General features: G+C 60.5%; 12 protein-coding genes across 12 annotated transcripts; 6 read left to right on the top strand and 6 right to left on the bottom strand.

The window, feature by feature from the left end:
• Positions 1 to 241: 241 nt before the first annotated feature.
• On the bottom strand, positions 242 to 1663 carry PHYSODRAFT_518728 (hypothetical protein; the record flags this gene model as incomplete). The annotated part of the gene is made up of 1 exon (XM_009535876.1): positions 242 to 1663. The coding sequence occupies one exon, from the start codon at positions 1661 to 1663 to the stop codon at positions 242 to 244; it is 1422 nt and encodes a 473-aa protein (XP_009534171.1).
• Positions 1664 to 1892: 229 nt separating this feature from the next.
• Positions 1893 to 3200, top strand: PHYSODRAFT_318135 (hypothetical protein; the record flags this gene model as incomplete). Its single annotated transcript, XM_009535875.1, has 1 exon — positions 1893 to 3200. The coding sequence occupies one exon, from the start codon at positions 1893 to 1895 to the stop codon at positions 3198 to 3200; it is 1308 nt and encodes a 435-aa protein (XP_009534170.1).
• A 113-nt stretch (positions 3201 to 3313) lies between these two features.
• On the bottom strand, positions 3314 to 4909 carry PHYSODRAFT_304910 (hypothetical protein; the record flags this gene model as incomplete). Its single annotated transcript, XM_009535874.1, has 1 exon — positions 3314 to 4909. One exon carries the CDS (start codon positions 4907 to 4909, stop codon positions 3314 to 3316), a length of 1596 nt encoding a protein of 531 aa, XP_009534169.1.
• A 200-nt stretch (positions 4910 to 5109) lies between these two features.
• On the bottom strand, positions 5110 to 5909 carry PHYSODRAFT_385959 (hypothetical protein; the record flags this gene model as incomplete). The annotated part of the gene is made up of 2 exons (XM_009535873.1): positions 5110 to 5644; positions 5668 to 5909. Coding segments are annotated over 2 exons (777 nt in total), but the record flags the coding sequence as incomplete, so codon positions are not given.
• A 477-nt stretch (positions 5910 to 6386) lies between these two features.
• Positions 6387 to 7373, bottom strand: PHYSODRAFT_520978 (hypothetical protein; the record flags this gene model as incomplete). Its single annotated transcript, XM_009535872.1, has 1 exon — positions 6387 to 7373. The coding sequence occupies one exon, from the start codon at positions 7371 to 7373 to the stop codon at positions 6387 to 6389; it is 987 nt and encodes a 328-aa protein (XP_009534167.1).
• An 848-nt stretch (positions 7374 to 8221) lies between these two features.
• PHYSODRAFT_260821 (hypothetical protein) lies at positions 8222 to 9208 on the top strand (the record flags this gene model as incomplete). The annotated part of the gene is made up of 2 exons (XM_009535871.1): positions 8222 to 8695; positions 8717 to 9208. The coding sequence occupies 2 exons, from the start codon at positions 8222 to 8224 to the stop codon at positions 9206 to 9208; spliced, it is 966 nt and encodes a 321-aa protein (XP_009534166.1).
• Positions 9209 to 9637: 429 nt separating this feature from the next.
• Positions 9638 to 11941, top strand: PHYSODRAFT_520088 (hypothetical protein; the record flags this gene model as incomplete). The annotated part of the gene is made up of 3 exons (XM_009535870.1): positions 9638 to 10349; positions 11038 to 11087; positions 11675 to 11941. 3 exons carry the CDS (start codon positions 9638 to 9640, stop codon positions 11939 to 11941), a joined length of 1029 nt encoding a protein of 342 aa, XP_009534165.1.
• A 266-nt stretch (positions 11942 to 12207) lies between these two features.
• Positions 12208 to 13357, top strand: PHYSODRAFT_519060 (hypothetical protein; the record flags this gene model as incomplete). Its single annotated transcript, XM_009535869.1, has 2 exons — positions 12208 to 12438; positions 12524 to 13357. 2 exons carry the CDS (start codon positions 12208 to 12210, stop codon positions 13355 to 13357), a joined length of 1065 nt encoding a protein of 354 aa, XP_009534164.1.
• Positions 13358 to 13603: 246 nt separating this feature from the next.
• PHYSODRAFT_521172 (hypothetical protein) lies at positions 13604 to 14533 on the top strand (the record flags this gene model as incomplete). Its single annotated transcript, XM_009535868.1, has 3 exons — positions 13604 to 13780; positions 14057 to 14320; positions 14432 to 14533. 3 exons carry the CDS (start codon positions 13604 to 13606, stop codon positions 14531 to 14533), a joined length of 543 nt encoding a protein of 180 aa, XP_009534163.1.
• Positions 14534 to 14773: 240 nt separating this feature from the next.
• Positions 14774 to 16093, bottom strand: PHYSODRAFT_386818 (hypothetical protein; the record flags this gene model as incomplete). Its single annotated transcript, XM_009535867.1, has 1 exon — positions 14774 to 16093. A coding segment is annotated over one exon (1320 nt), but the record flags the coding sequence as incomplete, so codon positions are not given.
• Positions 16094 to 17714: 1621 nt separating this feature from the next.
• On the top strand, positions 17715 to 25010 carry PHYSODRAFT_548966 (hypothetical protein). Its single transcript, XM_009535866.1, has 4 exons — positions 17715 to 18040; positions 18116 to 22687; positions 22751 to 23814; positions 23875 to 25010. The coding sequence occupies exons 2-4, from the start codon at positions 18192 to 18194 to the stop codon at positions 24897 to 24899; spliced, it is 6585 nt and encodes a 2194-aa protein (XP_009534161.1). The 5' UTR covers positions 17715 to 18040; positions 18116 to 18191; the 3' UTR covers positions 24900 to 25010.
• On the bottom strand, positions 25003 to 25727 carry PHYSODRAFT_519732 (hypothetical protein; the record flags this gene model as incomplete). Its single annotated transcript, XM_009535865.1, has 4 exons — positions 25003 to 25179; positions 25256 to 25354; positions 25431 to 25532; positions 25611 to 25727. 4 exons carry the CDS (start codon positions 25725 to 25727, stop codon positions 25003 to 25005), a joined length of 495 nt encoding a protein of 164 aa, XP_009534160.1.
• Between the last annotated feature and the right edge of the window lie 69 nt (positions 25728 to 25796).

Raw genomic sequence — 25796 nt, 5'->3', positions numbered from 1 at the left:
TCTTTGACCGTCACGTTGACCTCCATCACGAAAGAGTTGCCAGATGCGCGGGTGAGTTGCAACGGTGACCAAGACGTAAAGAGTCTTTACTAAAGACCACCACGCAGGACGTTCGTGGTGACGACGGCTGCAGCGAAAGGCAACGATAATACATCACGAGTTTGTTGCAGTTGATTATCTGCATCCATCTTCATTGCAATAAATGGCCTACTTCACTAAGCTTATATGACTCCCTATCCTTTTATGCGTTGGTCTCGTTGATGTTCATGCGACTAAGTTCTCGAAGATATTGCTCCGGCACTCCTCTCTTCTGTAGCCTCTGCAGTGTATCGACCCGCACCTTTTCAGCTAGAATGCTCTCTTTCAGTGTCTTCTTCTTGAGGAACTTGGCGTCGTTCTGCTCGACCATCTTGGCCTTCACGCGACGCTGCTCGTTTGCCTCGATCTGCTGCTGTAACAGATCTCCGTGTTTGAAATCACGCTCCTTCGCCGCCGCCTCGGCAGCCTTGTAGTCCTGGTATTCGCGCTCAACCTGCTTCTGCCCGATCCACTCCATGCTCGCGTCCAGATCCCGCAGCCGCTGAGCCTGCTCTGCGTGAAAAGCCTCTTGCTTCTTGCGGTCTTGCAGGATCGACTGCATCATGGCGATCTTCCTCTCTTTGTCGCGCTTCTCCTTGAGGCGCGCGTTCTTCTCGGTCTCTTCATAGGCTTTCTTGGCGCGGAACTCGTCCTGAATCGCCTGCTTGTCCTGCGCTTTCTCCTGTTGAGCGCGCAGCTTGGCTGTTCGTAGCTCCTTCGACTTGCGGATGCGAGCTTGCTCCTGCAGCTTGGCCTCCTCCTCGAGGGCTTTCTTGCGCAGGTAGGCCGCCGCCGCCAACTCTTCTTTCTTCTCCCGGACGGCCATCTCCTCCTTCATATGTTTGATGCGGTCGTTGGTCTGCGCCACTTGCCGCATCGTCTCCTTCTGCTTCTCGCGCTGTTGCTCGATCTTCCTCTGCTCCTCCAGCTCGTACTGCTTGTACGTCTTGAGGATCTTATGTGCCTCAATGGCCTTGGCCTCTTCCTCCCGAATAGCCTTCTTGTTTCGATCAGCGATCTGCTCCTCCAGAATTTTTCGCGCCTCCATCCGCTTGGCGTGGGCCTCCACCTCTGCGTCCTTGCGCTTCTGGATGTCGCGACGCCGCTCGCGCTCCATGATGCTGTCGTGGATGTTGTTGTACCGAGCCTCGATCATCTGTCGCTCTTGCTGGTGCTCCCTCAGAGCGTCGCAGAGTTGGTAGCCCGTGGCCGCCATGGCCAACGAGTTGATCTTCCGCAGCGACTCGAGGTGCTGGTTGTTGGCCACTTCGTTGCCTGTGAGCAGGGCCTTGCGGTCGGCCTCGAGCTCCAGCTCCATGGCCGACTGCTCCCGCCTCGCGCGCACTGCGATCTCCTTCTCCATCATCCGGCGCTTGCGCTCTTGCGACTCGTGTCTCGTGGCCGCCTGCTGCGCCTCGCGCTCCTGCTTCAACTGCCTGGCAGCCGCATCCGTGAGGATCACGGCGCGCTGCTTGATCTGCTCGAGGTCGCTCTTGGCCACTACGCGCGTGGCGCCTGCGATGTCCTTTCCGGCCAGCCGAGTCGCCGACGACCGGTGCTGCGTCGGTGGCGTCTTCACAGTCATCTATCTCCTCCTTCTATCTACCGCAGCGGCTAGTGCGCAGCCAAAGAAGGTGACTTCAATGTGTAGCCATGTTCTATTTTTGCCCATCTGCTCTCCAAAAGCAGAACCCTTTCACAATACAGGTACAGTGTACCATTATGTAACCTACCCAAAGGAATTTACAAAATTTACGGACTCCACACAAATGTATCCATTCGGTGGACGCCAGTCGTTCAGTTGATCAACGAGCATGGCAGGCAAGCGGAAGCGCGGCGACGCCTTCTCGGCGCACGAGAAGCTGGTGCACAAGAGCTGCTCGCTGCTGCAGCGCGAGGCCAAGAAGGTGCGCACGTTCCTGGTGCGCAAGGCGGTGCAGCAGCTGAAGCAGCTGCGTCTGCAGCTCGAGGAGCCCGTGGCGGACGAGGCCAAGCGCCAGAAGCGCGAGCAGAAGCTGCGCCACAGCATCGAGCGCTTCGAGCGCGAGCACGCAGCGCTCAAGACGCTGGATCTGCAGAAGCTTGTGGCCAGGGCGCGCGTGCAGACGGGGCTGGACAAGCCGCAGCCCGAGGTCTCAGAGGAGAACGAGCACGAGCATGAGCACGAGGAGGCACAGGACTGGGACGAGGAAGGCAGCGACAGTGACATCGAGCAGGACAGCGAAGACGAGCAGGACTCTGAGCAAGAGGAGAAGCAGGAACAGGATCAACCGGAGACGGTGAGCGAGAAGGAGCCTGAGGCTGCTGCTGCTGAGGAGGAGGATGGAGAAACACAGCAGGATACCTCTAAGGAGGAGGCCGAGAAGAAGGCTGAGGAGGAAGCCAAACAGGATGCGGCGACTAAGCAGGGTGAAGAGTTGGAGAACAGGTTGTTGGACCGCGTGCTGGCTCACAAGCAGATTGTGCCGCTGCTGGATGCGATCAAGAAGTTGGTGGAGAAGGAGGAGAAGGAGGCGGAGAAGAAGTGCCGCGCGCAGGAGAAGCGTGCGTTGAAGCGCGGCCGCCACGAGTCCTTGGTAGGCAACACGGGACGCAGCGGCGTGGTGCCAACGTCGCTTTTCCTCGGCTCTCTGTCGGGTCGTGGAGGCAATGACGACTTGGATATGGGCATGGACGAGTACGGTACGATGGCTGGCGCGGACGACGACATCGCCGAGTTCCTGGGCGAAAAGAAGAAGAAGAACCGTCCCGGTCAGATGGCGCGACGCATGAAGGCCATCCGCAAGGAGGAGGCGCTTAAGCGCAAGGAGGACCGTGCGAAGGGTATCTTCGTTCCGTACAAGGACAACTCGGCGTCGGTGGGCAAGTACGGACTATCCGAGCGACCGAAGAAGGCCAAGCCTAAGGCTAAGCCGGGCAAGCAGGCAGACAAGAAGGCGTCGCGTGGCGGGGACTCGCGTGCGAAATCGAAGGACGCGGCTCCTCAGAAGCAGCGTGCTGCCCCAGCACCTGCTGCACCGGTGGAGGCTGCACACCCGTCGTGGCTGGCGAAGCAGAAGCAAAAGGAGAAGGAAAAGGTCAGCTTGACTGCCTTCAGTGGCAAGAAGATCACGTTCGACTAGTTTTAGACTGCATTTTAACTGGGGCACCAGATAGACAATCAAAAAGAAGGCCGAGGCAGTCTGCTGCCACGACCGGTATATTGTGTTTGGAGATTCCCAGTGTGTCGACTTCCTTAGCTGCGGAACATCTTGGCAACCTGGTGGGCCAGACTGCTGTCCGTAGGAGCGCACTGCCGACGCAGCTCGGGGATCTCGTTGCTCACGATGTTGTCGAGTGCAGCGATCTCCGAGCTCTTGAGCTTGGGCAGTTTGCTGAAGCCGAGCGTGTGCGCAGCAACCTGGAGCGACGGCAGCACGCGCTTCCACAGAGACAGCACGTACTCGTCTCCTTCAGCTAACTGACGGCCATACCGACGGCGGAACAGCTCTCCCAGCGAGTCTTCGTGCAACAGGTCACGCTCGAGCTGAGCCATCACCGTCGAGTTGTGCCACACCACACCAGCAGAGGCCAGAGCACTAGCAACGGACAGTCCCGCAGCCGCCTCGATGGGGACACCACTCGCCAACGCCGAAGCAGCGAGAGCGTTTCCTCCGACGAACGTCGCCGCCACGAGGGCTGAGCGCCGCCATTTCTCACTAGCGTAACGAGCGCGCAGGTCCTCGAAGATCTCGGCATGCATCTTGAGCAGCCGCGACGAGTCGTACAGGTTGGTGATGAGGTTGTCCACCCGGCGCTCCGGGGCGCGCTGCACCTCGCTCACTACCTCCTCACGCATGGCGTCCAGGTCCTTCATCGACGCACCGAGTCCTTCCGCCGCCTGCACCTGGTTGTCCTTGGTAGGGATGCACATGGTGTAGATGCGCGGCAAGTCCTTGAGCGGAATGACCTTGCTCAAGTTCCAGCAGAGCGAGCCATAGGCGCGCGCGAAGTCGTGGATCTTGCGGAACTGGTCCACCTTGTTGAGCACGAGGTGCAGCTTGTGGTCCATGCCGACCAGCGAGCGAGTCAAGATGGACAGCGTCTCGCCCGTCGTGCCGGGCTTGTCCGGGTCGAAGAAGAGCAGGATCACGTCGGCGCGCTCCGCGTACCAGCGCACGACCTCCGGGAACTCATATCCTCGGTCCGAGTCCTGGCCCTTAAAGGTGCTGGTCTGCTGCTGCTGCGGGGAGAGGCGGCCGCTGGGGCCTCCGTAGTTGAACTGCGAGTGGTGCGGCGGGCTGCGCGGCGAGTCGATCATGCCGGGGCTGTCCACGAGCATGTAGTTGGCCTGGATGCCCTTGCGCACCTTGAGCTGCGTGCGCTGGATGAGCGCCGGGCCGTAGACGCGCAGGCCGGAGAAGCCCAGGTCCGGGTCGCCCACGAGCGCTGGGCCGTCCTGGTCCAGGTCTTCGCGGCCGGGCGCGATGATGGTGAAGCCGTCGTCCGTGGGGGCCACGCCCGTCGACTGCACGTCGCGCTGCAGCAGGTAGTTGATGAAGGAGGACTTGCCCGACGAGTGGTTGCCCAGCAGAAACACGAAGGGCAGCGACGGCAGCTTCTCCTCGCGGTGCTTGCGGTCCAGCGGACCCAGCAGCTTCTCGTTCAGCGGCAGCAGCACGGACGTCTCCAGGCGGCTGGTCTGCTGCATGAGGCGGATCCACTTCTCGTCGTCCACGGCGCGCTCCCCCGCGATGGCCTGCGACGCCGCCTGCGACGCCGCCAGCGACGACAAGCGGCGCGAAGCTAGCAGCGGCCGGCGCAGCGCGGCACGACACCCGGCGCGCAACATCTTCCAGCAGTAATGAGCGGCTCGGGGCGGTGTTGGTGGTGTACGCCACATATTTCAGTAGGTTTTATGTTGCAAGTATTCACTACAGTGACATTTGGTGACGTGTATCTTATTTTTTTTCTGAAGATGGCTACAAACGCCATTGGGATCAGGCCAAAGCGTCGAGCCCAACTGTCGGCGGCGGGGTTTCACTATGGACGAGGCTGGACATAGCGGACGTGCTTGAGCTTCTGCAGCATGAGTTTCTTCATAGGCTGGTAAAATTCCGCGCAATGAGCACGCATCATCCCGTCACTGTCGCTATGTGATACGCCATGCTCCCTTACGAAGAGCGTACTCTGCTCGTAGTTCTCGCAGAACTCACACGTCGTCGTACCGCTGCCTTCGTCAAACTGGATCCCTTTCCAGTGCGCCTCCAACACGTTGGCAGGTTCTTCGTCGGAGGCGAAGAAGAAGTGCGTGCCAAACCCCGGTTCGACAGCATTCATCAGGCGTGCTAGCTCCTCGACGTCGTCCGTGTCGATTAGTGTGGGCGTCTCCTCTTCTTTTCTGTAAGCTTCGGCCAGCGAAAACACAACTGGCTGCATGGTAGCAGGCACGCAGGTACTTCCACGATACATCTGCACCACTCTGAAGGGCCGAATTCCTTCGTACAGGAGGCACATGGCTCCCAGCAGTTGTGTTCGAGCATCCAGCACCTTGGGGAGCGGTAGGTCCTCTGGTATGCTGTCCTCTCTGTTTTGTCATCCCAATTGCACGCACAGCGCCCACGAGCTCCCTGGATGCAAACGGGAATCAACTGGTGCCAGTCACCTCCGCACTTGAGACCAAAGTGCGCGCTGTCGTACTTGTAGTAGTACAGCAACGCCTTGGTGGCGATGCCATCGCGGACGCCTTGGTTCAAGGAGCCAGTGCAGCTGACCAAAAAGTTGTAGGTGTCCTGGGGTTTCAGCATCGGCGCCAGGTGCGTGTGCACGAGCGTCACGATGTCTGGGAACGAAGCCGAGGTGCCGCCTGCCTCCGCAGCGGTCGTTCTCTGCTTCTTCATCTTTGTCTGCTGCTGCTGCTGCTGTTGCTGGCCCGCCATAATGCTGTCTGCTGCACGCTTCTCTTCATGCTCCGCGATCTTCACTTCAACCGGATGTCACTCCGTCGAGGGAAAACGGGCACATTTTCGAAACGGTATCTTTCGTCGTCGCGTTGACGCCAGCCTCGGTCGCAGCAATGGCTCCCCCCGCAATGACGACACCCAACGGCAGCGAGTCTCACTTCACTCGGCGTGCCCCATTGCAGCCCAGTGGCAATGGCAGCCCCCCCTCCGAATCAAAGTCCGATACTGTAGCTTTGACAAGTGTTTTTTATTGTAACTTTACCATTTCCCATCGAGCTGCAACCAGTTAGGTAGTTGCAGCTACGTACTACTGCGTAGTGCGCAGCCCTGCGACCTACGAACTACTATTACCGCACAGCGCGCCGCTTAGTCGCGGGCGTCGAACACGGACAGCAGCAGCTCGCCGTAGTCGCCGCTCACCTCCTCGGCGATGCGCTCGCGCAGCTCCTTGCCGTACTTCTTCTTGTACACGGGCTTGATGTCGCGCAGCACGATGTGGTAGCGCACCACGGCCGAGCTCAGCGCGTTCTCGTCCGAGCCGAAGCCCTTCATGGCGCTCTCGAACAGCTCGGCCAGCAGGTCCAGCGGCTCCGTGATCATGCGGATGAGGAACAGCACGGCCTTCTCGGCGTCGCCGCTGAACTCGTGCGCCGCGGCCTTGTCGAGCGACTCGTTGTACTTCTTCTCGTAGGCGGCCGCCACGTTGCGCAGGTGCTCGGGCGGGCTGGCCACCAGCACGCTCACGAAGCCCTCCTCGTCCGTGCCCATCTTGCCGCGGCCCGTCTTGTACAGCTTCTCCACGTCGGCCTCCACCCTGGCGGCGTTGTGGATGTTGGCGTCGTACGGCACCAGCGCGGCCTGCAGCGACGCCAGGATCACGGTCTGGAAGTCGCCGTGCAGGTCGCTGTCCAGCACGGAGCCCAGGTCCTCGCCGTACGTGTCGTAGTACGTCTTCTTGAGGATGTTGATCTCGACGTTGGTGCGGCCCACGACGATGGGGTAGATGAGGTCCTCCTTCGTGCCGAGGCCCTTGGTGGCCTTGCGCAGGATGCCGGCCTCGGCCTCGGGCAGCGGCGACGCCAGCAGCTTGAGCAGGAACTGGTAGTGGCCCGACGTCTCGTCGTCCACGAGGTCGCGCAGGCTCTGGTTGTGCAGCTCCTTGTAGCGCTTGGCGATGAAGCCGCGCTGCGTGGCGGTCTTGCCGCCGAGAGCCTTGTTCAGCTCCTTCTCCTTGGTGCCGGCGCCCTTGGTGGCCTCGAAGATCTCGTTCACGGCCGAGTCCGTGCCGGCCGGGTACGAGGGCGGCTGGCCGTTCCAGGCGCTGTGCGTGGCGGGCGGGTACAGGTTAAGCATCTTGGTGGGAGGGAGGGAGGGAGGGGGGTTCTTGGCGACTTGCGAGGCAGGAAGCGAATTCGGGAATGACAATCGAGGGCGGCGACGGAAGATCGCCATCAATTCGCTCCCATGTACTCGAACTTCAAATTGTGCTATAGTTTGACTTGGTTTTTGTATGGATGTGCGAGTGACGAAAGTGGGTGGGTTCCCGGTGGATACGCTTCTGGTATCGGATATCTCGTAAATACAGGGCTGATCGTGTTAAAAAGGCATACGTGAGCAATTTAAATAGATCCTGCAGAATAATATAGCCTGAGATAGATGATGGAGACATGCTCTGGCCTCTCTGAACGCATCGCCCACAAAATCCGACTGACGTGGTGTATCAACGAGCCGCGCCGACACATGTTGTTGCTCGGGTGATTTGGTCGCGGCGGCGGCGGCAGACTGATTTACTTACTTGAGCACGTCATGCTGAACATGGCAGCCGTGCTTTCTGAACATCCCCGCATAAATGAGCTACGGCTTTGCCGTGTGCACCTGACGTCGTGCTACATCAGCGAACAATATGCGGCTGTCGATAGAAAGCTTCAACGCCGCAGCCAATCCAAATGCCGCAGAACCTCGGCCTCTACTACCTGACTGCGGATGGATATCCTCGGCGCGTCCCAACGTAGTTGGCTATTGCTCAAAACGCGGTGGAGATCTCAAAAATTCAGTCGATCTGACACTCAGAGACGGGGCAAGTATCCAATTCAAGTTGCCCCAATCTTCGATGCCATCGCCGCCCTCGATTGTCATTCCCGAATTCGCTTCCTGCCTCGCAAGTCGCCAAGAACCCCCCTCCCTCCCTCCCTCCCACCAAGATGCTTAACCTGTACCCGCCCGCCACGCACAGCGCCTGGAACGGCCAGCCGCCCTCGTACCCGGCCGGCACGGACTCGGCCGTGAACGAGATCTTCGAGGCCACCAAGGGCGCCGGCACCAAGGAGAAGGAGCTGAACAAGGCTCTCGGCGGCAAGACCGCCACGCAGCGCGGCTTCATCGCCAAGCGCTACAAGGAGCTGCACAACCAGAGCCTGCGCGACCTCGTGGACGACGAGACGTCGGGCCACTACCAGTTCCTGCTCAAGCTGCTGGCGTCGCCGCTGCCCGAGGCCGAGGCCGGCATCCTGCGCAAGGCCACCAAGGGCCTCGGCACGAAGGAGGACCTCATCTACCCCATCGTCGTGGGCCGCACCAACGTCGAGATCAACATCCTCAAGAAGACGTACTACGACACGTACGGCGAGGACCTGGGCTCCGTGCTGGACAGCGACCTGCACGGCGACTTCCAGACCGTGATCCTGGCGTCGCTGCAGGCCGCGCTGGTGCCGTACGACGCCAACATCCACAACGCCGCCAGGGTGGAGGCCGACGTGGAGAAGCTGTACAAGACGGGCCGCGGCAAGATGGGCACGGACGAGGAGGGCTTCGTGAGCGTGCTGGTGGCCAGCCCGCCCGAGCACCTGCGCAACGTGGCGGCCGCCTACGAGAAGAAGTACAACGAGTCGCTCGACAAGGCCGCAGCGCACGAGTTCAGCGGCGACGCCGAGAAGGCCGTGCTGTTCCTCATCCGCATGATCACGGAGCCGCTGGACCTGCTGGCCGAGCTGTTCGAGAGCGCCATGAAGGGCTTCGGCTCGGACGAGAACGCGCTGAGCTCGGCCGTGGTGCGCTACCACATCGTGCTGCGCGACATCAAGCCCGTGTACAAGAAGAAGTACGGCAAGGAGCTGCGCGAGCGCATCGCCGAGGAGGTGAGCGGCGACTACGGCGAGCTGCTGCTGTCCGTGTTCGACGCCCGCGACTAAGCGGCGCGCTGTGCGGTAATAGTAGTTCGTAGGTCGCAGGGCTGCGCACTACGCAGTAGTACGTAGCTGCAACTACCTAACTGGTTGCAGCTCGATGGGAAATGGTAAAGTTACAATAAAAAACACTTGTCAAAGCTACAGTATCGGACTTTGATTCGGAGGGGGGGCTGCCATTGCCACTGGGCTGCAATGGGGCACGCCGAGCGAAGTGAGACTCGCTGCCGTTGGGTGTCGTCATTGCGGGGGGAGCCATTGCTGCGACCGAGGCTGGCGTCAACGCGACGACGAAAGATACCGTTTCGAAAATGTGCCCGTTTTCCCTCGACGGAGTGACATCCGGTTGAAGTGAAGATCGCGGAGCATGAAGAGAAGCGTGCAGCAGACAGCATTATGGCGGGCCAGCAACAGCAGCAGCAGCAGCAGACAAAGATGAAGAAGCAGAGAACGACCGCTGCGGAGGTAGGCGGCACCTCGGCTTCGTTCCCAGACATCGTGACGCTCGTGCACACGCACCTGGCGCCGATGCTGAAACCCCAGGACACCTACAACTTTTTGGTCAGCTGCACTGGCTCCTTGAACCAAGGCGTCCGCGATGGCATCGCCACCAAGGCGTTGCTGTACTACTACAAGTACGACAGCGCGCACTTTGGTCTCAAGTGCGGAGGTGACTGGCACCAGTTGATTCCCGTTTGCATCCAGGGAGCTCGTGGGCGCTGTGCGTGCAATTGGGATGACAAAAACAGAGAGGACAGCATACCAGAGGACCTACCGCTCCCCAAGGTGCTGGATGCTCGAACACAACTGCTGGGAGCCATGTGCCTCCTGTACGAAGGAATTCGGCCCTTCAGAGTGGTGCAGATGTATCGTGGAAGTACCTGCGTGCCTGCTACCATGCAGCCAGTTGTGTTTTCGCTGGCCGAAGCTTACAGAAAAGAAGAGGAGACGCCCACACTAATCGACACGGACGACGTCGAGGAGCTAGCACGCCTGATGAATGCTGTCGAACCGGGGTTTGGCACGCACTTCTTCTTCGCCTCCGACGAAGAACCTGCCAACGTGTTGGAGGCGCACTGGAAAGGGATCCAGTTTGACGAAGGCAGCGGTACGACGACGTGTGAGTTCTGCGAGAACTACGAGCAGAGTACGCTCTTCGTAAGGGAGCATGGCGTATCACATAGCGACAGTGACGGGATGATGCGTGCTCATTGCGCGGAATTTTACCAGCCTATGAAGAAACTCATGCTGCAGAAGCTCAAGCACGTCCGCTATGTCCAGCCTCGTCCATAGTGGAACCCCGCCGCCGACAGTTGGGCTCGACGCTTTGGCCTGATCGCTGGGTTTACTCGTGGCGGTGTGCTTTGTGGTGTGTACGTCACGTCGATCGGGATCCCTACTCAGTGGATCAAAAGCCGTTTGGCTCCAGGCCACTTTGTCAGGGATAGAGGAACCGCAGCTTGGCACAAGTTACTTGTCGAATCCAAACCACAGTCTCAAGTTTACGACAAAAAACTAATTACCAAGTTTGATGTTTCAGATCAAAAGATTCCTTTCTTCGTGGACCAAACGATCAATGTGACCAATATAGCCCAGCAGGCAAGCGGCGCCAGACAACACAACCGTTTGTGAGCGTACCTGCTGCTGCCAGATGTCCAACAGCGAGAAACGAAAGCTAGCTCAAAGCCAGCGACAGGAGCCCAAGATGAAGAAGAACTCGAATGGCTTACGACCGATTACATTTGCGGACGTCGCTTACTAGCGCCCAGCTGTCGCTGTTGTTGGCCCCCGATGATGCCTGCAGCCTCCTCCAGAGCTGTTCGAGATCACTCAAGCAAGACGTTCGCGACGCTATTGCCACCGAGGCGCTGCTGTACTATTACAAGTTCGACGGCGTCCACTTTGGCGACAAATGCCCGGGGGATTTCCATCAGTTGGTGCCACAGAGTACGCGCGGGGCTCGTGGCCCTTGTGGCTATAACTTTGACTTGCGAACACACCAAGAGCTCGTGCCAGAGGAGCTGCCGCTTCCCAATATGCTCGACGCGCGGGCGAAGATACTCGATGCCATGTGTCTGCTCTACAAAGGGATCGAACCCCACTGCTTCAACGTGCTGCAAGTCGTGCGGGGCACGGAGTTTTGGCCCGCCACGATGCAGCCAGTCGTGTTCTCCCTCGCCGAGGGGCTGGAAATGGAGCGTCTCGGAGACACCCGAAAGAAGGGCAAGTGCGCGGAGATTATCGACCGCAGCGCTGACTCGACTCATGGACGTCGTCGATCCTGGGTTCGGCTCGCAGTTTTTCAGCTCCAGCAACGCAGAAGACCAGCCAAAGCACGTCTTGGAGGCACACTGGCGAGGCATTGAGGTGGACTCGAGCAGCGGCTCGACGTCGTGCCAGTTCTGCGAGCACTACGACGACAGCCCGCTGTTCGCCCGAAACCCGGGCGAGACCGCCGCCGACACGGACAAGATGATGCGTCTCCACTGCGCGGCAGTGTACCAGCCCATGAAGCGCTTCATGCTGCAGCACCTCAAGCACGTGCGCTACGTGCGTCCGCCTCGTGGCTGGGACACCAGGACCGCCAACGGCATGAGACTCATGGGGCTCATCGCCGGAATCACCTCGGGCGGCGTGCTCTGCGGCGTGTACGTGACGAGCGTGGGCATTCCGCGCCAATGGATCAAGAACCACCTGGCACCCGGACACTTTACGACAGGTACGAAGGTGGCGGCGTGACGGTAGAGTAGAGGTACAGGTAGAACTGAAGCAAGCATTCAACGCGATGACGAGCCGCAAACTTCAACTTTGGTTTTTCAAGTCCCACGTTTGCACGAATAATCACATCATAAACCATTTTTGATTGGCTAAATTGATTTTCAATAAATCGCTGCATGTTAAGACCGACGGGAATTTTCTGGTGGCACCGCTTCAGTCTCCTTCAGGGCAATACGTCATTCCCCAAGAGCTCCGCAAGAGACCGACACATACATTGGACTGAAGTCATGACGACCATGGAGCTGAGCGCGCTGCTGGCCAAGCTGACGCGCCGCGAGGACCTGACGGACGCCGAGGCCACGTTCGCCGTGCAGCAGATCGCCTCCGAGAAGGCGGCCGAGAACCCCGTGGCCGTGGGCGTGCTGCTGGCGCTGCTGGCCGCCAAGGGCGAGAGCGCCTCCGAGGTCGCGGCCTTCGCCCGCCACATGCGCTCCGAGGCCGTGAGCGTGCACGTTTCGGTGCGTCCCTCGCTGCTGCTTGATAAGGTTTAAAAGGTTGCAACTGACACTTGGCTACGCTCTTCTTGTCTTGTGCTGCATGCAGTCCGGGCGCCCGACGCTCGACATCGTGGGCACGGGCGGCGACGGCGCCAACACCGTCAACCTGTCCACGGCGGCGGCTGTGCTGGCCGCCTCGTGCGGCGCGCTGGTGGCCAAGCATGGCAACCGCTCGGTGTCCAGCAGGTCCGGCTCGGCCGACGTGCTGGAGGAGCTGGGCGTGCCCATGCTCAAGCCGGAGCACGTCGGCCCGTGCCTCGAGGAGGCGCAGATCGCCTTCATGTTCGCGCCGCACTTCCACCCGGCCATGCGCCACGTGGCGCCCGTGCGCAAGGCCATCGGCATCCGCAGCGTGTTCAACATCCTCGGCCCGCTGCTCAACCCCGCCGGATGCAAGCGCGTGGTCATCGGCGTGTACACGCCCAAGCTGCTGGACGTGTTCGGCGAGGTGCTGCTGGCCCTCGGCGTGGAGCACGGACTGGTCGTGCACTGCGCCGGCCTGGATGAACTCAACTCGATGGGCCCGGCAGACGTCGTGGAGGTGCGTCAGGGCGCCGAGAAGCCGTTCCGCCGCTACGAACTGCGGCCGGAGGACGTGGGCGTTCCGGCGGTGACGCTCGAGCAGCTCAAGGGAGGCGACGCCACTGAGAACGCGACCATTCTGCGCAAGGTGTTCAGCGGTGGCGTCGCGAGCGAGTGCCCCGTGGGCAACACGATCGCCTACAACGCCGGCGCTGGGCTCTACGTGTACGGCCTGGCTGACAGCATCAAGAGCGGCTACGAGATGGCCAAGAAGCAGCTGACGTCGGGCAAGGCGCTAGCCACGCTGGACAACTGGGCACAAGTGGCGCAGACGCTGCACGGCGAGCCTCAGCTGTGAACGTTTGGTGTCGAGCACAGCCAGATAGTCGCTAGGAGGAAGCCTCCGTGAATGCCCAGATTAGCATGCTTCGAACGAAGATGCCCGAGTGTATTAATAAAAGGCTATTTGCTTGTGAACGTCTTTCCTCCGTACTTGACTCCCTCCGAGTCATCCACATCGTGTCCAGCGTTGCAAGGCTCACTGTGTCGCAGCATGGATCACGACCAAGTGGGCGGGGGCGTGGCCGGTTCCAGCGGTGCGAGCATGGAGCTCGACTATGTCTATGCTCGACAACTCGTGCACGCGTACTTTGTCATGCTGACAGTAGGGTGCAAGCGCGACGACTGCACGAATGAGAACTGCTGCTCCAATCCACAGTCTCCGCAACTCACAGCGACCGAAGCCGCCATCAAAAGTGTTTACTTCGCGACTCAAGCCCCAGTGTCGTTGTGTGTGGACCTCGATCAGACGCATGGGGAGCTTCTGTCCGAAACTCCGCAGCTTCCGTCTCCCGCCAAAGCGCAGCAACAGGAACTCGAATCGACTCTCAAACAACCGCAAGCAATTGAAGAGAACCAATCTGAGGATGACCTCGCTCCAAGCGACGAGAATCAGCAGACCAAACATGAACTCCATCCTGAAACACCGGAAGTTGAAGTCTTGGTGACCCAGCAACCCGAACAAACCACGACTACCGACGAGCACCAGCACACCAAGGAAGAGCTTCATCCAGAGACTTCTGAAGCGGAAGTGCCGAAGTTTCAGCAGCCTGAAATCATCACAACCGAGTCCTCTGCTACAGCTGAAGCCTCGGCTCGCAAATCGACGCCACGGCGACGGCTTTCCGTTGCGGTGAAGCTGGACAACGGCCTAAACAAGGGCCGGGAATCGCCAGCAAAGAGGCCCACCATCATCACCCGCGTAGCTGTTCAGCCGAAGCACAAGTTGACCATTGACCCCGCCACGAGCTTGGTGAAGGATGTCCCCGACACTACCTCCACCGCCACGACCGGCGTGACCGAAGCCGAACTCGAGAAAATCCCGGAACAGCAACAGGAGCAAGCTAGTAGTAAGCTGGCAAGTCCTGCCCAGGATGTCAGACAGCGACGGCTTAGTCGACCGAAGGAGAAGCTCTTCGACGCTATCAAGAGGAGCTTCTCGCGCACCAAGAAGGCACCACTGGGCTCTGCGTAATCGATTCCCACTTGCTAGCGGAAGTATCAATCCTAGCATACCTATGAAGACCTGGAAACGGATAATTGAAGCAAGAAAAAAGCACACACCTTGTTATTCATCCGTACCCTTGTATCGCCTCCTCCTTCCACTTTGGCGGCAAATACTGAACGTTTTTGCTACCTATTCCAATAGTTTACACTGCTGCTCCGCGAGTTCTCGCTCGCTTCGCAGCGTTCTCAAAATCACATCCACATTTTAAATACCCTGGAGAGGTACGTCATCCGGGATGGCGTTCTCGTGCATTGGCGCCGCGCCCTGAATGGGCTGCGGGTGCCACGCCGGCACCAGCGACAGTAACAGCCCCACCACAAAGTACTTGACGTCCTGCACAAATCCACGGTCCGCCGAGATGCGCAGCACGCGCGTCAGCATTCCGTAGCGGTTGGAAAAGGCAGCCCCGGCAGCCGCTGCGGCTCCTGGCGCGTTGAGGTCTGCTGCTGCGTTCGCGTCCTCTCCGTCATTGGCACTGCGGCGCCGGTTGTACACTTCGTAGATCTTGGCAAAGATGCCGGTGATGTGCAGGTACGAGATGAAGGACAGCAGTCCGAGCATGAGAATGCGGTCCAATGGCGTGTCCTGGCCGATGATGAACAGCATGAAGGCCATCTTGAGCGCCATCCTGAAGTCCAGCAGCGGGAAAACTTCACGGGCCATCTCCACGAGAATCGGACGGTCCTGCGCGTCCGCTGCCGCATCCGCCGCAGCCGGCGCCTGTTCATGAGCGGCCGCGGGGGCTGCAGCGTGCGCCTGGGCCGCCGCCTGCGGTGCCGCGGCGTCCGCGCGCGCCTGGGCTGGGAACATCTGGGGCGGCATCATGCCGTAGAAGTGGCCGTATGGTACCGCCGCGTAGTGGGCCGCGAACGGGTTCTGCTGGCCGGAGGTCGGCGTCGACGCTTGCTGCTGGCGCTGCTGCACGAGCATGAACTGCAGGTACTGGATCTGCTGCAGCACCATGGCCTGCTGCTGCATGAGGATGCTCTGCCTGTACAGGTTGTGCTGCTGCTGGGTCATGGCCGGCGTCTGGCCGAACAGGAACGGCGTCTGCTGCGAAGACGACGACGATGGCGACTCGGAGGCCGGCGCGGGCGCGGGTGTCGGCTGCGCCTCGAAGCTCTGCGTCTGCGCGGCCTCACTGCTGCTGGGTCTGGGCGAGTCCTGCGCCTCCGCGTGGGCCTGGAGCTTACTACTACTAGTAGTATTCAGCTCCGCGCTCTTGCGCGCGCCGGCGGTGGGGCTCACGAGCAGGTGGAACACCACGGGCTCGTCGCTGCCGGCGTCGCCGTCCTTGAGGTGGCTGCTCTGGACCTGCGCCAGCACCTGCGCCAGCGGCTCGTCGTCGCGGCAGATCTTGCCGCCGAAGATGAGCTTCTGCGCGGCCACGGCGGGGCTCAGCGGGAACTCGAGGCTCAGGCGGCGCTTGAGCTCGCCCACTCGCGTGCGCGGGTCCACGCGCAGCGCCAGCGACTGCGCCGGCGTGTACACGTTGCGCACCACGAGGTTCACGCGGGCTTCGGCTGCTGCTGCGGCGGCGTCCATGGCGGGTCGGGAACTGAGCTCCTCGCGGCTTGAAGCGAAGAAGGAAGTGTCTGCCACGTCTTCAGCGGCCCGCCACGTCGTCAGCGGCCGGCCACGTGGTGTATCGGATATAAGAGGGAAGGTTTAGTTTTCTAAAGTTACACGTGTTCGTGAAAAGTTTGCGTTTGGATGTGATTTTCAGGTTTTGCGAAGCGGAACTAATCCGGAAGAGAAGGTACACTTCCTGACTGGTGTGGGAGGCGGGACAGAGGACGCCGAAAATTCGCTTGTCAAACCACCTGCGAGTGCTTATTACGCTCGGCCAGCCGGGCAGCCGTCATAACGGTGCCCCATGGGGTCGAAGCCGGCTGGCGGCCACGGGATCAGCCCCCAGCAGCGATGGCCGACTGGTCGATCGGACCAAAGCGGCCATCGATCGCGGTCGCGCGCTGCCCAGCGAATTGAAGTTGGCGTGTGTACGTACCGCGAGATGGGTACTCTCAAAATTCAGGCCAAAATTCTATTGTACGGAAAGCCGGAGGACACCAATTAGAGGACCTGCGCTGGCTTAAAAAGGGGCGCGGAAATTTGCCTTCGCTCGCTGGGGCAGCGGGTCGGCCAGCCAGCTGCTTTGAAGTCGTCGCAGTTGAAGCGCGAAGCCTCTGCACGTCGAGCGGCGAAACCCGGGCGTCGGAACGTGGAGCCATCGGCCACAGCAGCGGGCGAGCTCTCCGCGCAACTCGTCGATGGGGAGACGGCAAAACGCACCGGTACCTACACTTGGGTTGACCCGGCCGTTTCGCGGGGGGCTATATTTGGGACCAAGAGACTCGCCGCAGAGTGGGACGGCTTTTCCTAATAGCTAGGAGTACACGGATCGCTCCCACTACCGAAAACATCCTAAATCAGTGTGAGCGAGTATTTCTGTCCCGAGCTATTTGTTAATTGTTCCACTTTTGTACTGGTTTGGGGGCGCTTCGCGATGAACGATTAGGGCTCCGAAATTTTCACTGTCGACGTTTGTTGCACAGAATGGCCGGGCCGGCTACGGGCGCCGCCGAGCCCAGCCCATGCAGCGCCGCTAGCCACGCCTCGGCGCTAGACACTTTAGCACCCCCGCCACCGAAGGAGGAGGAGGGAGGAGCGAGCGAAGGCGCTCAATCGATCCCCGCCCCGAAATAATAGCGGCCGGCCAGCAGCCAGCACCGGGGCCCCCTACGCACGCACGGACGGACGGCCAGCCTTATGCCTGATTCGCCGCCGACGCAGCAGCATCCTCCGAGACCACATTCGACGGCAGATGCAGCGCGTGCTGCAGAGTAAGAAGAAGAAGAGCGAGGCCCCCGCGCCAGCAGCAGCAGCAGCCACCACCACTACACCCCGCAGCGCCGCCGCCACTGCAAACACGCACGACCGGCGTCTGGCGGCCACGTCGGCGTCCTCCCCGTCGCTGCATAGCGGCCACGGACGGCGCCACGCCGCGACGCTCTACCACCACAAGAGCGCGGGCCACGCGGCGCTCTCGGCCAGCGCCATCAGCAGCAGCAACAGCAATAGTCTTAGCCACAGCCATGGGCCGCAGCCCGCAGCAACAGCAACAGCAACAGGAGCAGCAGCGCGCGACCAGGTGGTCGTCGGGCTCGCGGCATCTACGGAGGACGAGGTGGAGGACTGGAGCAGCGACTTCCTGGCGCAGGAGCCGGCGGCCGCATCCGGCCCGCGCACGCGCTGGCGACGCCAGGACAGCGTCGGCGCCGAGTTCCTACTGGCCGACACGCTGTACAAGCGGCGCAGCAGCAGCAGCTCCAACGGCGCGCAGACGCAGACGCGGAACCGGCGCGGCAGCGAGGTGGCCGCGTCCAGCGGCAGCGGCGGATCCACGCGGCATAGTGGAGGCGCGTACCAGGCGGACGAGGAGGACCCTCGGGCGCTGTTCTACAGCTCGTACTCGTCCGTCAAGGACGCGGGCCGATCAGGAGGGCGCGCGCAGGAACAGCAGCAACAACAGCAGCAGCCGGACGCGAGCGACAGCGACGAGGACTGGGACGCCGAGTTCGGCTTCGATGAGCAGACGGACGCAGCCTTGGGGCCGTCGGACAGCATGGACCCGACCAGGAGAAGGGCCGAGAACGGCAACTTCTTCCTGCCCAACCTGCACGAGGTGCTGGACGGCGAGAGTTTTCCGGACGACGACGAGGTGGACAGCGCAGACGGTGTGTCGTTCAACCTGGACGGAGCTGCGGGGCGCCGGCAGCGCAGGCCGTCGGACGAACCGCTCTTCCAGAGGAGACGGAGCGACTTCCACCAGTCCGGCGCGAGCGTGGACGGCAGCTTGGACGGCGTCCGGTCCAGTATGACGTCCGCCTCGGCGTCCTCGTCCAATGTGTTTGAGTACTCGCTCGTGGACAAGCTGCGGCTGCTGGAGGTGGCCAACTCGTCCGCGTACGCCGTCAGGATAGAGCGGTACCCCAAGCCGTCCAGCACGTTCAGCAACCTGGAGCGAGACCGCGCCAACTTCCCCAGCTTCACCGAGAACAAGTATGAGCGATGGCTGGCGGACCTGGTGGTGCCGGACTGCGCCGTGGTGTCCCATCACATGGAGACGGAGCGCAACCGCCTGCCGCCGCCGAGGCAGTTGAAGAACCAGCAGTTCCACGCGCTCGTGTCGCTGCCGTTCGGCCGCGAGTTCGTCAACACGTTCTTCAAGCAGATCACGCACTACCGGTACTTCGGCGAGGACAAGGAGAACCGCGAGCTCGTGCGCATGTACTTCGAGAAGGTGTCGACCACCGGCATGACGGACGAGAACTGGGCGCAGAATCTGTCGCCGAGCGACTTGGAGTTCGTGGTCGGGTGCAGCGTTGAGGTACTGCAGGAGGCCGCGCGTCTGTACGGCCCCAAGCCCGTGGTCCCTCTGGCGACGCACCTCTCGCTGTCCATGCTGTCCACGGCATCATCGGCGTCGACGCAGGGCAACAAGACTACTATTTATTGGATCCAGCAATTCCAGGACATCCTCGTGCACTGCGCAGAAGCCTTCCCCCAGCACTCGAACGTCGTGGCGCTGATCGAACTGCGCTACGTGTGCCACCACCTGGCGGGCTTCGCGAGCGGAGAGTACGAGTACAAGTGGCAGATCTGCAACCAGTTGCCTGCGTTCCTGCCGCTGGAGCCGGTGGTGGGCGACTCGGCCTCGCAGATCGTGAACGAAGTCCTCCAGTACTACGGTGCGTTGTTCCAGCACCTGAACACGAGCCCGGAAAGCCGCAGCAGCAACCGGTACATGGGCCACAAGTCGCCCCCCGAAAAGCGGAACGCACCATCAGAAGACTCACGGCAGTTCGCTCTCTCCTCGGACGTCATCTGTCTGCAGGCGCTCATTTTGTGCGATATTCAGAGCCTGTACGACAGCAAGAGTGCGTTGGCCGAGATCTCTCTTCCTGCTCTCGAGGAGCTTCTTGAGTTCGAAGACGACGAGGCGACCGTGGATCCGATTTTGGTGGGACTGCTACCGCACAACCGTGACAGCCGCAGTAGCTCGTCCTCATCCAATCCAGATTATCGCGACAGTGGATATGAACGTGGTGATCTTTCGAAGGGACTGGGCGGGTGGAGCGCGAGCGTCAAGCTGTTCGAGTTGCTACGGCCATCGGCTCGTTCGCGTAACTCGGCGCTGAGCTTCTTCTACGAGCGGATATCAGCGTCGAAGTTCTCGCTGGTGAAGGCCAAGTGTGCGTCAGTTTTGGCTGCGATGCACGTCTCGTCCACCACTTCTCACGGTAACCTGCGAGTGGCCGAGTCGTTGGCGTATGAAGCGTTGCGGTTGCTGGAGACAAGCTCGAAGAAGGCTGTGGCGAAGCTGTCGAAAGCGTCATCACTGCGCGGCCGCGACAAGGCCGTGACAGTACCCTACCTCAGCATATTTAACAGCGATGGACTGCTCTCCGACTTGGGCCGCGAAGCGCTGGAGGGTCTGGGCAACATCTTGATCAAGAACAACAAATACCGGTACGGCATCCTCTGTCTGGAAGCAGCAGGCGCGCTGTTCAGCTTCCTGAACCAGGGCTGCGAATACGAAAAGCTGGATCGACTTCTGTGCAAGCTCACGCTGGAGGCCGACGACGTGCATCGAGCGCTGCCACTGCACGAGAAGGTGACGGCCGCAGCACAGCGACAAGGCAACATCACGGTGTACGTCTATTTAACGCAGGAGATGACCAAGCTCTGGATCCGCGAGGGCAACTTCACCCGCGCCGAAGAGTACTTGGCAACATCGTGCCATTTCCTGCGCGACCACACGAACCTGCTGCCGCCACACTTCCTGTCGTCTGTCATTAACGGAAGCTACTCGAGCAGTGAAGCCCCATCCAGCCGCAGTGGCACGATGATGACAGCGACGTCGAGCTCCGTATCTTCGTCGCTCTCGGGTTCGTTCCACTTGTCGTCGCGCAGCACGGGCAACGCGAGCGAGGTGGACACGTGGCTGAACCATGATATCAACCTGCACTTGCTCGTCCGCGACGTGTACCGCTCCAGCGGGCGGTGTCTGGAAGGCATGCGCGTCATTGAGCACCTCCTGAACTACAGCTCTCGACTGCCGCGTGGCAAACGCACCCAGTTGCGTATGCTGCTGGCTGAAGACGCGCTCAAGATGCGCATGTTTGACATTTGCCGGCACATGTTCTCGCTCATGGAGCGAGAGGCGACGGCGTTTTGTGACCGACTGCAGGAGAATATCAAGGGCTTCAGTGGACCGGGAAGCAGCAGCGGCACCGGACCTGGAACAAGCAGCAGCGGTGGTGGCAGAAGCCTGGGCGGCATGGGCAGCGAGGCTCGCTACTGTTTCGACATGTCGTTCACTCTCCGTTACATTGTATGCCGCGCCAAGGTGTACCTCAAGCTGGGCGACTACTGCAACGCCTTTGCTTGGCTGTCGTTGGCGCATGTGAAGAACGACCGCGACAACGCTCGTAAGCAAGCGCAGCTGTATGCTCTGGATGGCAAGGTGCTCCGCGCCTTCTGTCGCGAACAGCAGGAGCGCGAGTGGGAGCTGCGTCGCGATGGCGAAGAACCGACTCGAAGAGGACGTTCGATGGGCTCCACTTTTGTTGGCAGCGTGGTGTCTCCGGCGCAGGTAGAGGAGATGCTCAAGCCTCTGGGTGTATCGGTGTACGGCTTGAACAAGGACGAGAAGCAGCGCCTGCACGAGCGTATGGTCATGTTTGGTACGTGTATTCGAGACGTCGACAAGGCCGAGGAGCAAGCGCAGAACGCGTTCTGGACGGCGTTCGACTTGTATCGTGTGCTGGACGACAGTCTGTACCAGCTCAAGGTGCTGCTGGAGGTCGTATCGTTCATGCTTGCGCCTATCCAACGCTCGTTCTTTGCGCTGGGTAGCAACATGGATGATGAGATGCTCAAGTCCTATTTGCACCGTCGAAGCTCCGGTAAGGGATCGGCGGCGCTGGAGCTGGAGGATCTTGGCGGCGACGATACCATCGAGAAGACGCGGAAGGTGCTGCTGGAAGCGCAAAAGCTGCTTCGTCCTGCGTTGAACCTGGCGGAGCAAGTGGCGAACCCCGCGTGCTTCCTGCGAACATTGATTTTCTGCAGCGAAGTGTGGGTGTGGCTGGAGCGTATTGCGTCGTACAAGAGCGAGAAGCATCTGAAGGAGGCGACTGCGTTCTGGGAGGAGGCCGTTTGCATCATGAAGGGTGTGTTCTTCCGGCGCGTCGCCTTCCATGACGTGGCGGATGCCAGCATGCTGCACTCGTCTGGCTTCAGCAACGACTTCACGATGCCGTACGCGCGCGGACTCAACAAGGGGCGGTTTTGCGTGGTCCCAATCCTGAACTTCAGCGAAGGATTCATCGTCAAGCTGGAAGCTATGACCCTGCAGTTGATCTTGGCGGCATGCCAGATCCAGCAGTTCGAGCGCGTGCCGGATTACGTCGAAGAAACGCTGCTCCAGCATCTCGACGAGCTGTTGAGTGCGCGTATGTGCCTGAGCAGCATCGTTCACCAGCTGCAGACGTTCCGGGCGTTGCAGAGATCGCACAAGCGGCTGCCTCCGAGTGGCTCTACGTCGAATCTCGCCGCCGCCGCCGCTGCTGTGCCGTCTGGATCAAGCGTGTCCGTCTCTAGTGTGGGCAGCAGCTCTAGATCTTCATCATTCTCCGCCGTGATCCCTGTGCCGTCGCCACAAATGAGCGGCAGTGGGAAGCAGGTGTCGACGCCATCTCCAAGCGCTGGTGGCGTAGCCGGTGGGAAGCGAGCTGGTCACAAGAAAAACCAGTCGATGTCGTCGATCTCTGAGCTGCTGGCGTCGAACACTCTGTCGCCGTACCAAGAGGGCTCCGCCTCGTACGGTGCTCCGAGTGGCCTGAAAAGCTCAGCTACACCTCGCACGGGTTTGGCCTCTTTGAGTGAGCGACCGAACGTCCCACCTTCTGCGTCAACTGCAGCGGGGAAGTCCAGCAGCACCACCCACAGTGGCCACACTACAGCGGTGGTGAAGAAGACTAGTGAGCGGAAGCCGCGACGGTATACTCGAGAGCGATCGCGCTCAGCTCCGCAGCCTGCTGTTCCGAACTACCCGTCTCCGAGCTCCGATGCGCCGTTTTCCCGGACTGGAGAAGGCCGACCTCATGAGGGGGGGAGCATGCCGGTTCTCACCGAGTCGGGAGAGAGCAGCGATAGCTCTATGAAGCGTACGTCGTCTGTAAAGTTCATCGACCTGGGAGACCTGCGCTCACTGCCGCCTGGAGATGACTTCGTGCTGGGTCGGAGCGATGGATTTGCGCACGACGAAGGCAGCAGTTCGAACGGAGCCATCGGCTTGTGCGATTTCGATGAAGTGCAGTCAGAGAAGCTGTGGTGGATCTTCAATCTGTGGCACGACGCGAAGTCCAAGTACGTGGAAGGCAAGATCGAGACATCGGAGTTCAGGTCGCGTAACTTGCGCTACTTGAGGACGTTGCTGGATGCCTTCGACCCACAGCAGATTGCGGTGCTTTACTTCGGCGGACTGGACAGCGCCTCGACGGATTCGGTTGTGACGCCAGGAGGGACCCGCGTTCCAGCGGCCGTGAACACTGGCAACCCGAATGGGATGCTGGACTTCGACGTCTCGCGGATGAACTCCCATGCGCTGATTCAAGACCGTCAGCTGGTGCTGTCGATTGGCTACGACTACGCGCCGGAAGTGCGAACGCCGTTCGGGACGCATCCGAAGCTCCAGTTCAAGGTCTTCGGCGTGCGTGAGGGCGACACCAGTGCGTGGCGTCAGGAGATCCCGCGGCCGGAATGGTATCTGTCCGAGTATGACATGATGGAAGCTGAGGAAGCGGCTGTAGGCGCCGGCGTATTGCGGACGATGCGGCTGCTCGGTGCGAAGCTTTTGGTGAAGCTGCTGGGAGTGTTGCTGCTGGAGAACTCTGTTGTGGTGGTCGGCAATTCCTACCCGCAGATCCAAGAGGTGACCACGAGTCTGCTGAAGCTGCTGGAGCCGTTCCGGTGGCAGCACACGTTCCTGCCGTTCGTGCCCGTGTCGTCTTGGCGATTCCTCCATGACGCTGCGTTTCAGCAGGCACAGGCGGAGCTGGCGGCTCGACCGAAGAGCCGAAGGTCGTTCTCCATGCTGTCGCACGATTGGCGCGCGTGGAGCAGTGGAGGCAGTGGTAGCGCCACGGGCTCGTACTCTTCATCGCGAGGCAGCACTGATAGTCTCAACGGCGGTGGGAACAGCTTGTCAGCCGCGGTTACGTCAGACCCGATGGAGGAAGAACCCCCGTTCCTCATGGGCGCTACAACGGACACGTGGCAGAGCTGCTTAACTTTCTCCAAGAAGTGCGGCAACGATCCTCGCTTCCTCAGCTCGTGCGTTGTGGTGGTGGACCTGGAGGACGTGGACTCGCTCGTGACGGACAAGACGTTCCGGAATGCAGTGCCATTGCCCAAGAAGTGGCGCCGGCAGTTCCTGGAGCGCGTGGACAAGATCACCAAGCAACGCCACAAGATGCGCCTGAAGATGAGTCGCAGGAACTCATCGCAGCAGCTCGTGTCCAATCGGGGGCCAACGACGCTCGCTTCAGCGTCCGTAGTGACTCCGCAGTCGATACGCTCGCCTGCGGGGGCGTATCCTCCGATGGACGTCAGTCTGCGCAGCTTCGACGACGCGCTGAGTAGCAGCCGCTCGGGATCGAGCTGGATGATGACCCCGGTCTCAGCCAGCGGCGTGTCGGACTCGGACAGCAACTACCAGTTGATGCAGTCAGGGGTCCAGCCGGCAGTCTCGGACCCGAACGGACTGGACGATCGGCAGTATTATGACTCGGAGTGCGCCGCGGCGTTCGTGAGTGGGCTCCGGGAGTTCTATGACAAGCTGCTGGGCCTGTGCGCCGAGAAGGAGCGCAAGGCCAAGGGCAACAAGAAGAAGAAGAGCCCGAGCAGCAGCGGCCACTCGAAGCGCCAGGAGATCAAGTCGTGGTTCTCGTCGTCGCACGACTTCGACGCGTTCGTGGACAACTTCCAGAACACGGACTTGCTGGAGGCCTTTGAGACGGAGAAGGTGGCGGCGCAGGCGGAGGCCCAGGCCCAGGCCCAGGCGAGGGCCATGCACCAGCTGGAGCGGCAGTCGAGCGAGCACGAGGTGAGCTCCACCAGCAGCGGCCGCAGCGCGACGCGGTTCGGCGCCACGCCCAAGTCGATCGTGAACGCCTTCACGCCGCAGCAGCTCAAGAGCTTCGGCAGCTTCAGCAGTCTGACGGCCAGCAACCGCAGCTCAGGCGGCCAGGAGCGGAGGCGGTGACGAGAGCGAGACACGGGAATCTCGCATCGCCGCCTCATCCATTTGTCGTTGTAGGTAGGAAGCAGGAATTGTAGGGAAGGGAAGGAGCGAGCTAAAGTATTATTTATCCGCAAAGTTTTGCGAATGTTAATGGCGAGTTGGTAGTGTTTTGTTGCTGTTGCTGCTGCTCGCGGGCCTGTTGCAGCGCCAGCTTGGCCTTGGCGTGCAGTTGCTGGTCGATGCGGTAGGCGATGGAGGCTTTGCCTGCTCGGACGGCCCACTGAAGAGGGGTCTTCTTGGCCTGTTGAGGTGCAACACCATTCTATGAGGTGGGGTATACTGCCTACTCAGAACTCATACTGTATATTCACGCCTACCTTGTCAGGAAGATTCCAGTTGGCTCCGTGGTTGAGCAGCAGCCAAATCATCTCCTCCGAGCCAGCCTTGCACGCCAAGTGCAGCGGCGAGTACCATCCCTAGGTTCACCAACATGTTAACTACTACAAGTACATTACTTGTTGGGGACGACAGTGTTGGTAGTAGCTCATTTACCCAGGTACTTCTCTGGTTGACATCGGCTCCGTTCGCAAGTAGAAGCTGCACGATCTCAACGTCACCCTCGGATACAGCTCGGTGCAGCCCTGTCACGCCGGACTAGACACGACAAAGTGACTGTGAGGGGGCATGCTTTGAAAGTGCAAGTGCAGCCCAATAATCTATCTACCTACCTACCCATCGATGCTGTCGGATGAGCGAGGGGTGAGTTTCCAACGCTTGGCGGAGCCGAGCGACGTCGCGCTGCTTGATCAGCAGACACAGGTCTGGTACCGACGAAGATCGCGACTCCATGAAGAGAAGGGAATGGTCTTGCAGAATGCGGTCGCGAAATAGCAACGAAGTATTTATTCAGGAAATCGA

Source organism: Phytophthora sojae (assembly GCF_000149755.1).
Source record: "Phytophthora sojae unplaced genomic scaffold PHYSOscaffold_8, whole genome shotgun sequence".
Taxonomy (NCBI): Eukaryota; Oomycota; class Peronosporomycetes; order Peronosporales; family Peronosporaceae; genus Phytophthora; species Phytophthora sojae.
The sequence above is the reverse complement of the archived record's forward strand: the minus strand, read 5'-3'. Positions and strand labels throughout refer to the sequence as shown.

What these genes read in the sequence shown, in the direction of transcription:
- PHYSODRAFT_548966 (XM_009535866.1), top strand. Translation starts at nt 18,192, where the DNA reads ATGGACCCGACCAGGAGAAGGGCCGAGAACGGCAACTTCTTCCTGCCC. An exon ending in CCTGCTGTTCCGAACTACCC is followed by an intron (nt 22,688 to 22,750) that starts GTCTCCGAGCTC and finishes TGAGGGGGGGAG; the next exon opens with CATGCCGGTTCTCACCGAGT. An exon ending in ATCGCGAGGCAGCACTGATA is followed by an intron (nt 23,815 to 23,874) that starts GTCTCAACGGCG and finishes CGATGGAGGAAG; the next exon opens with AACCCCCGTTCCTCATGGGC.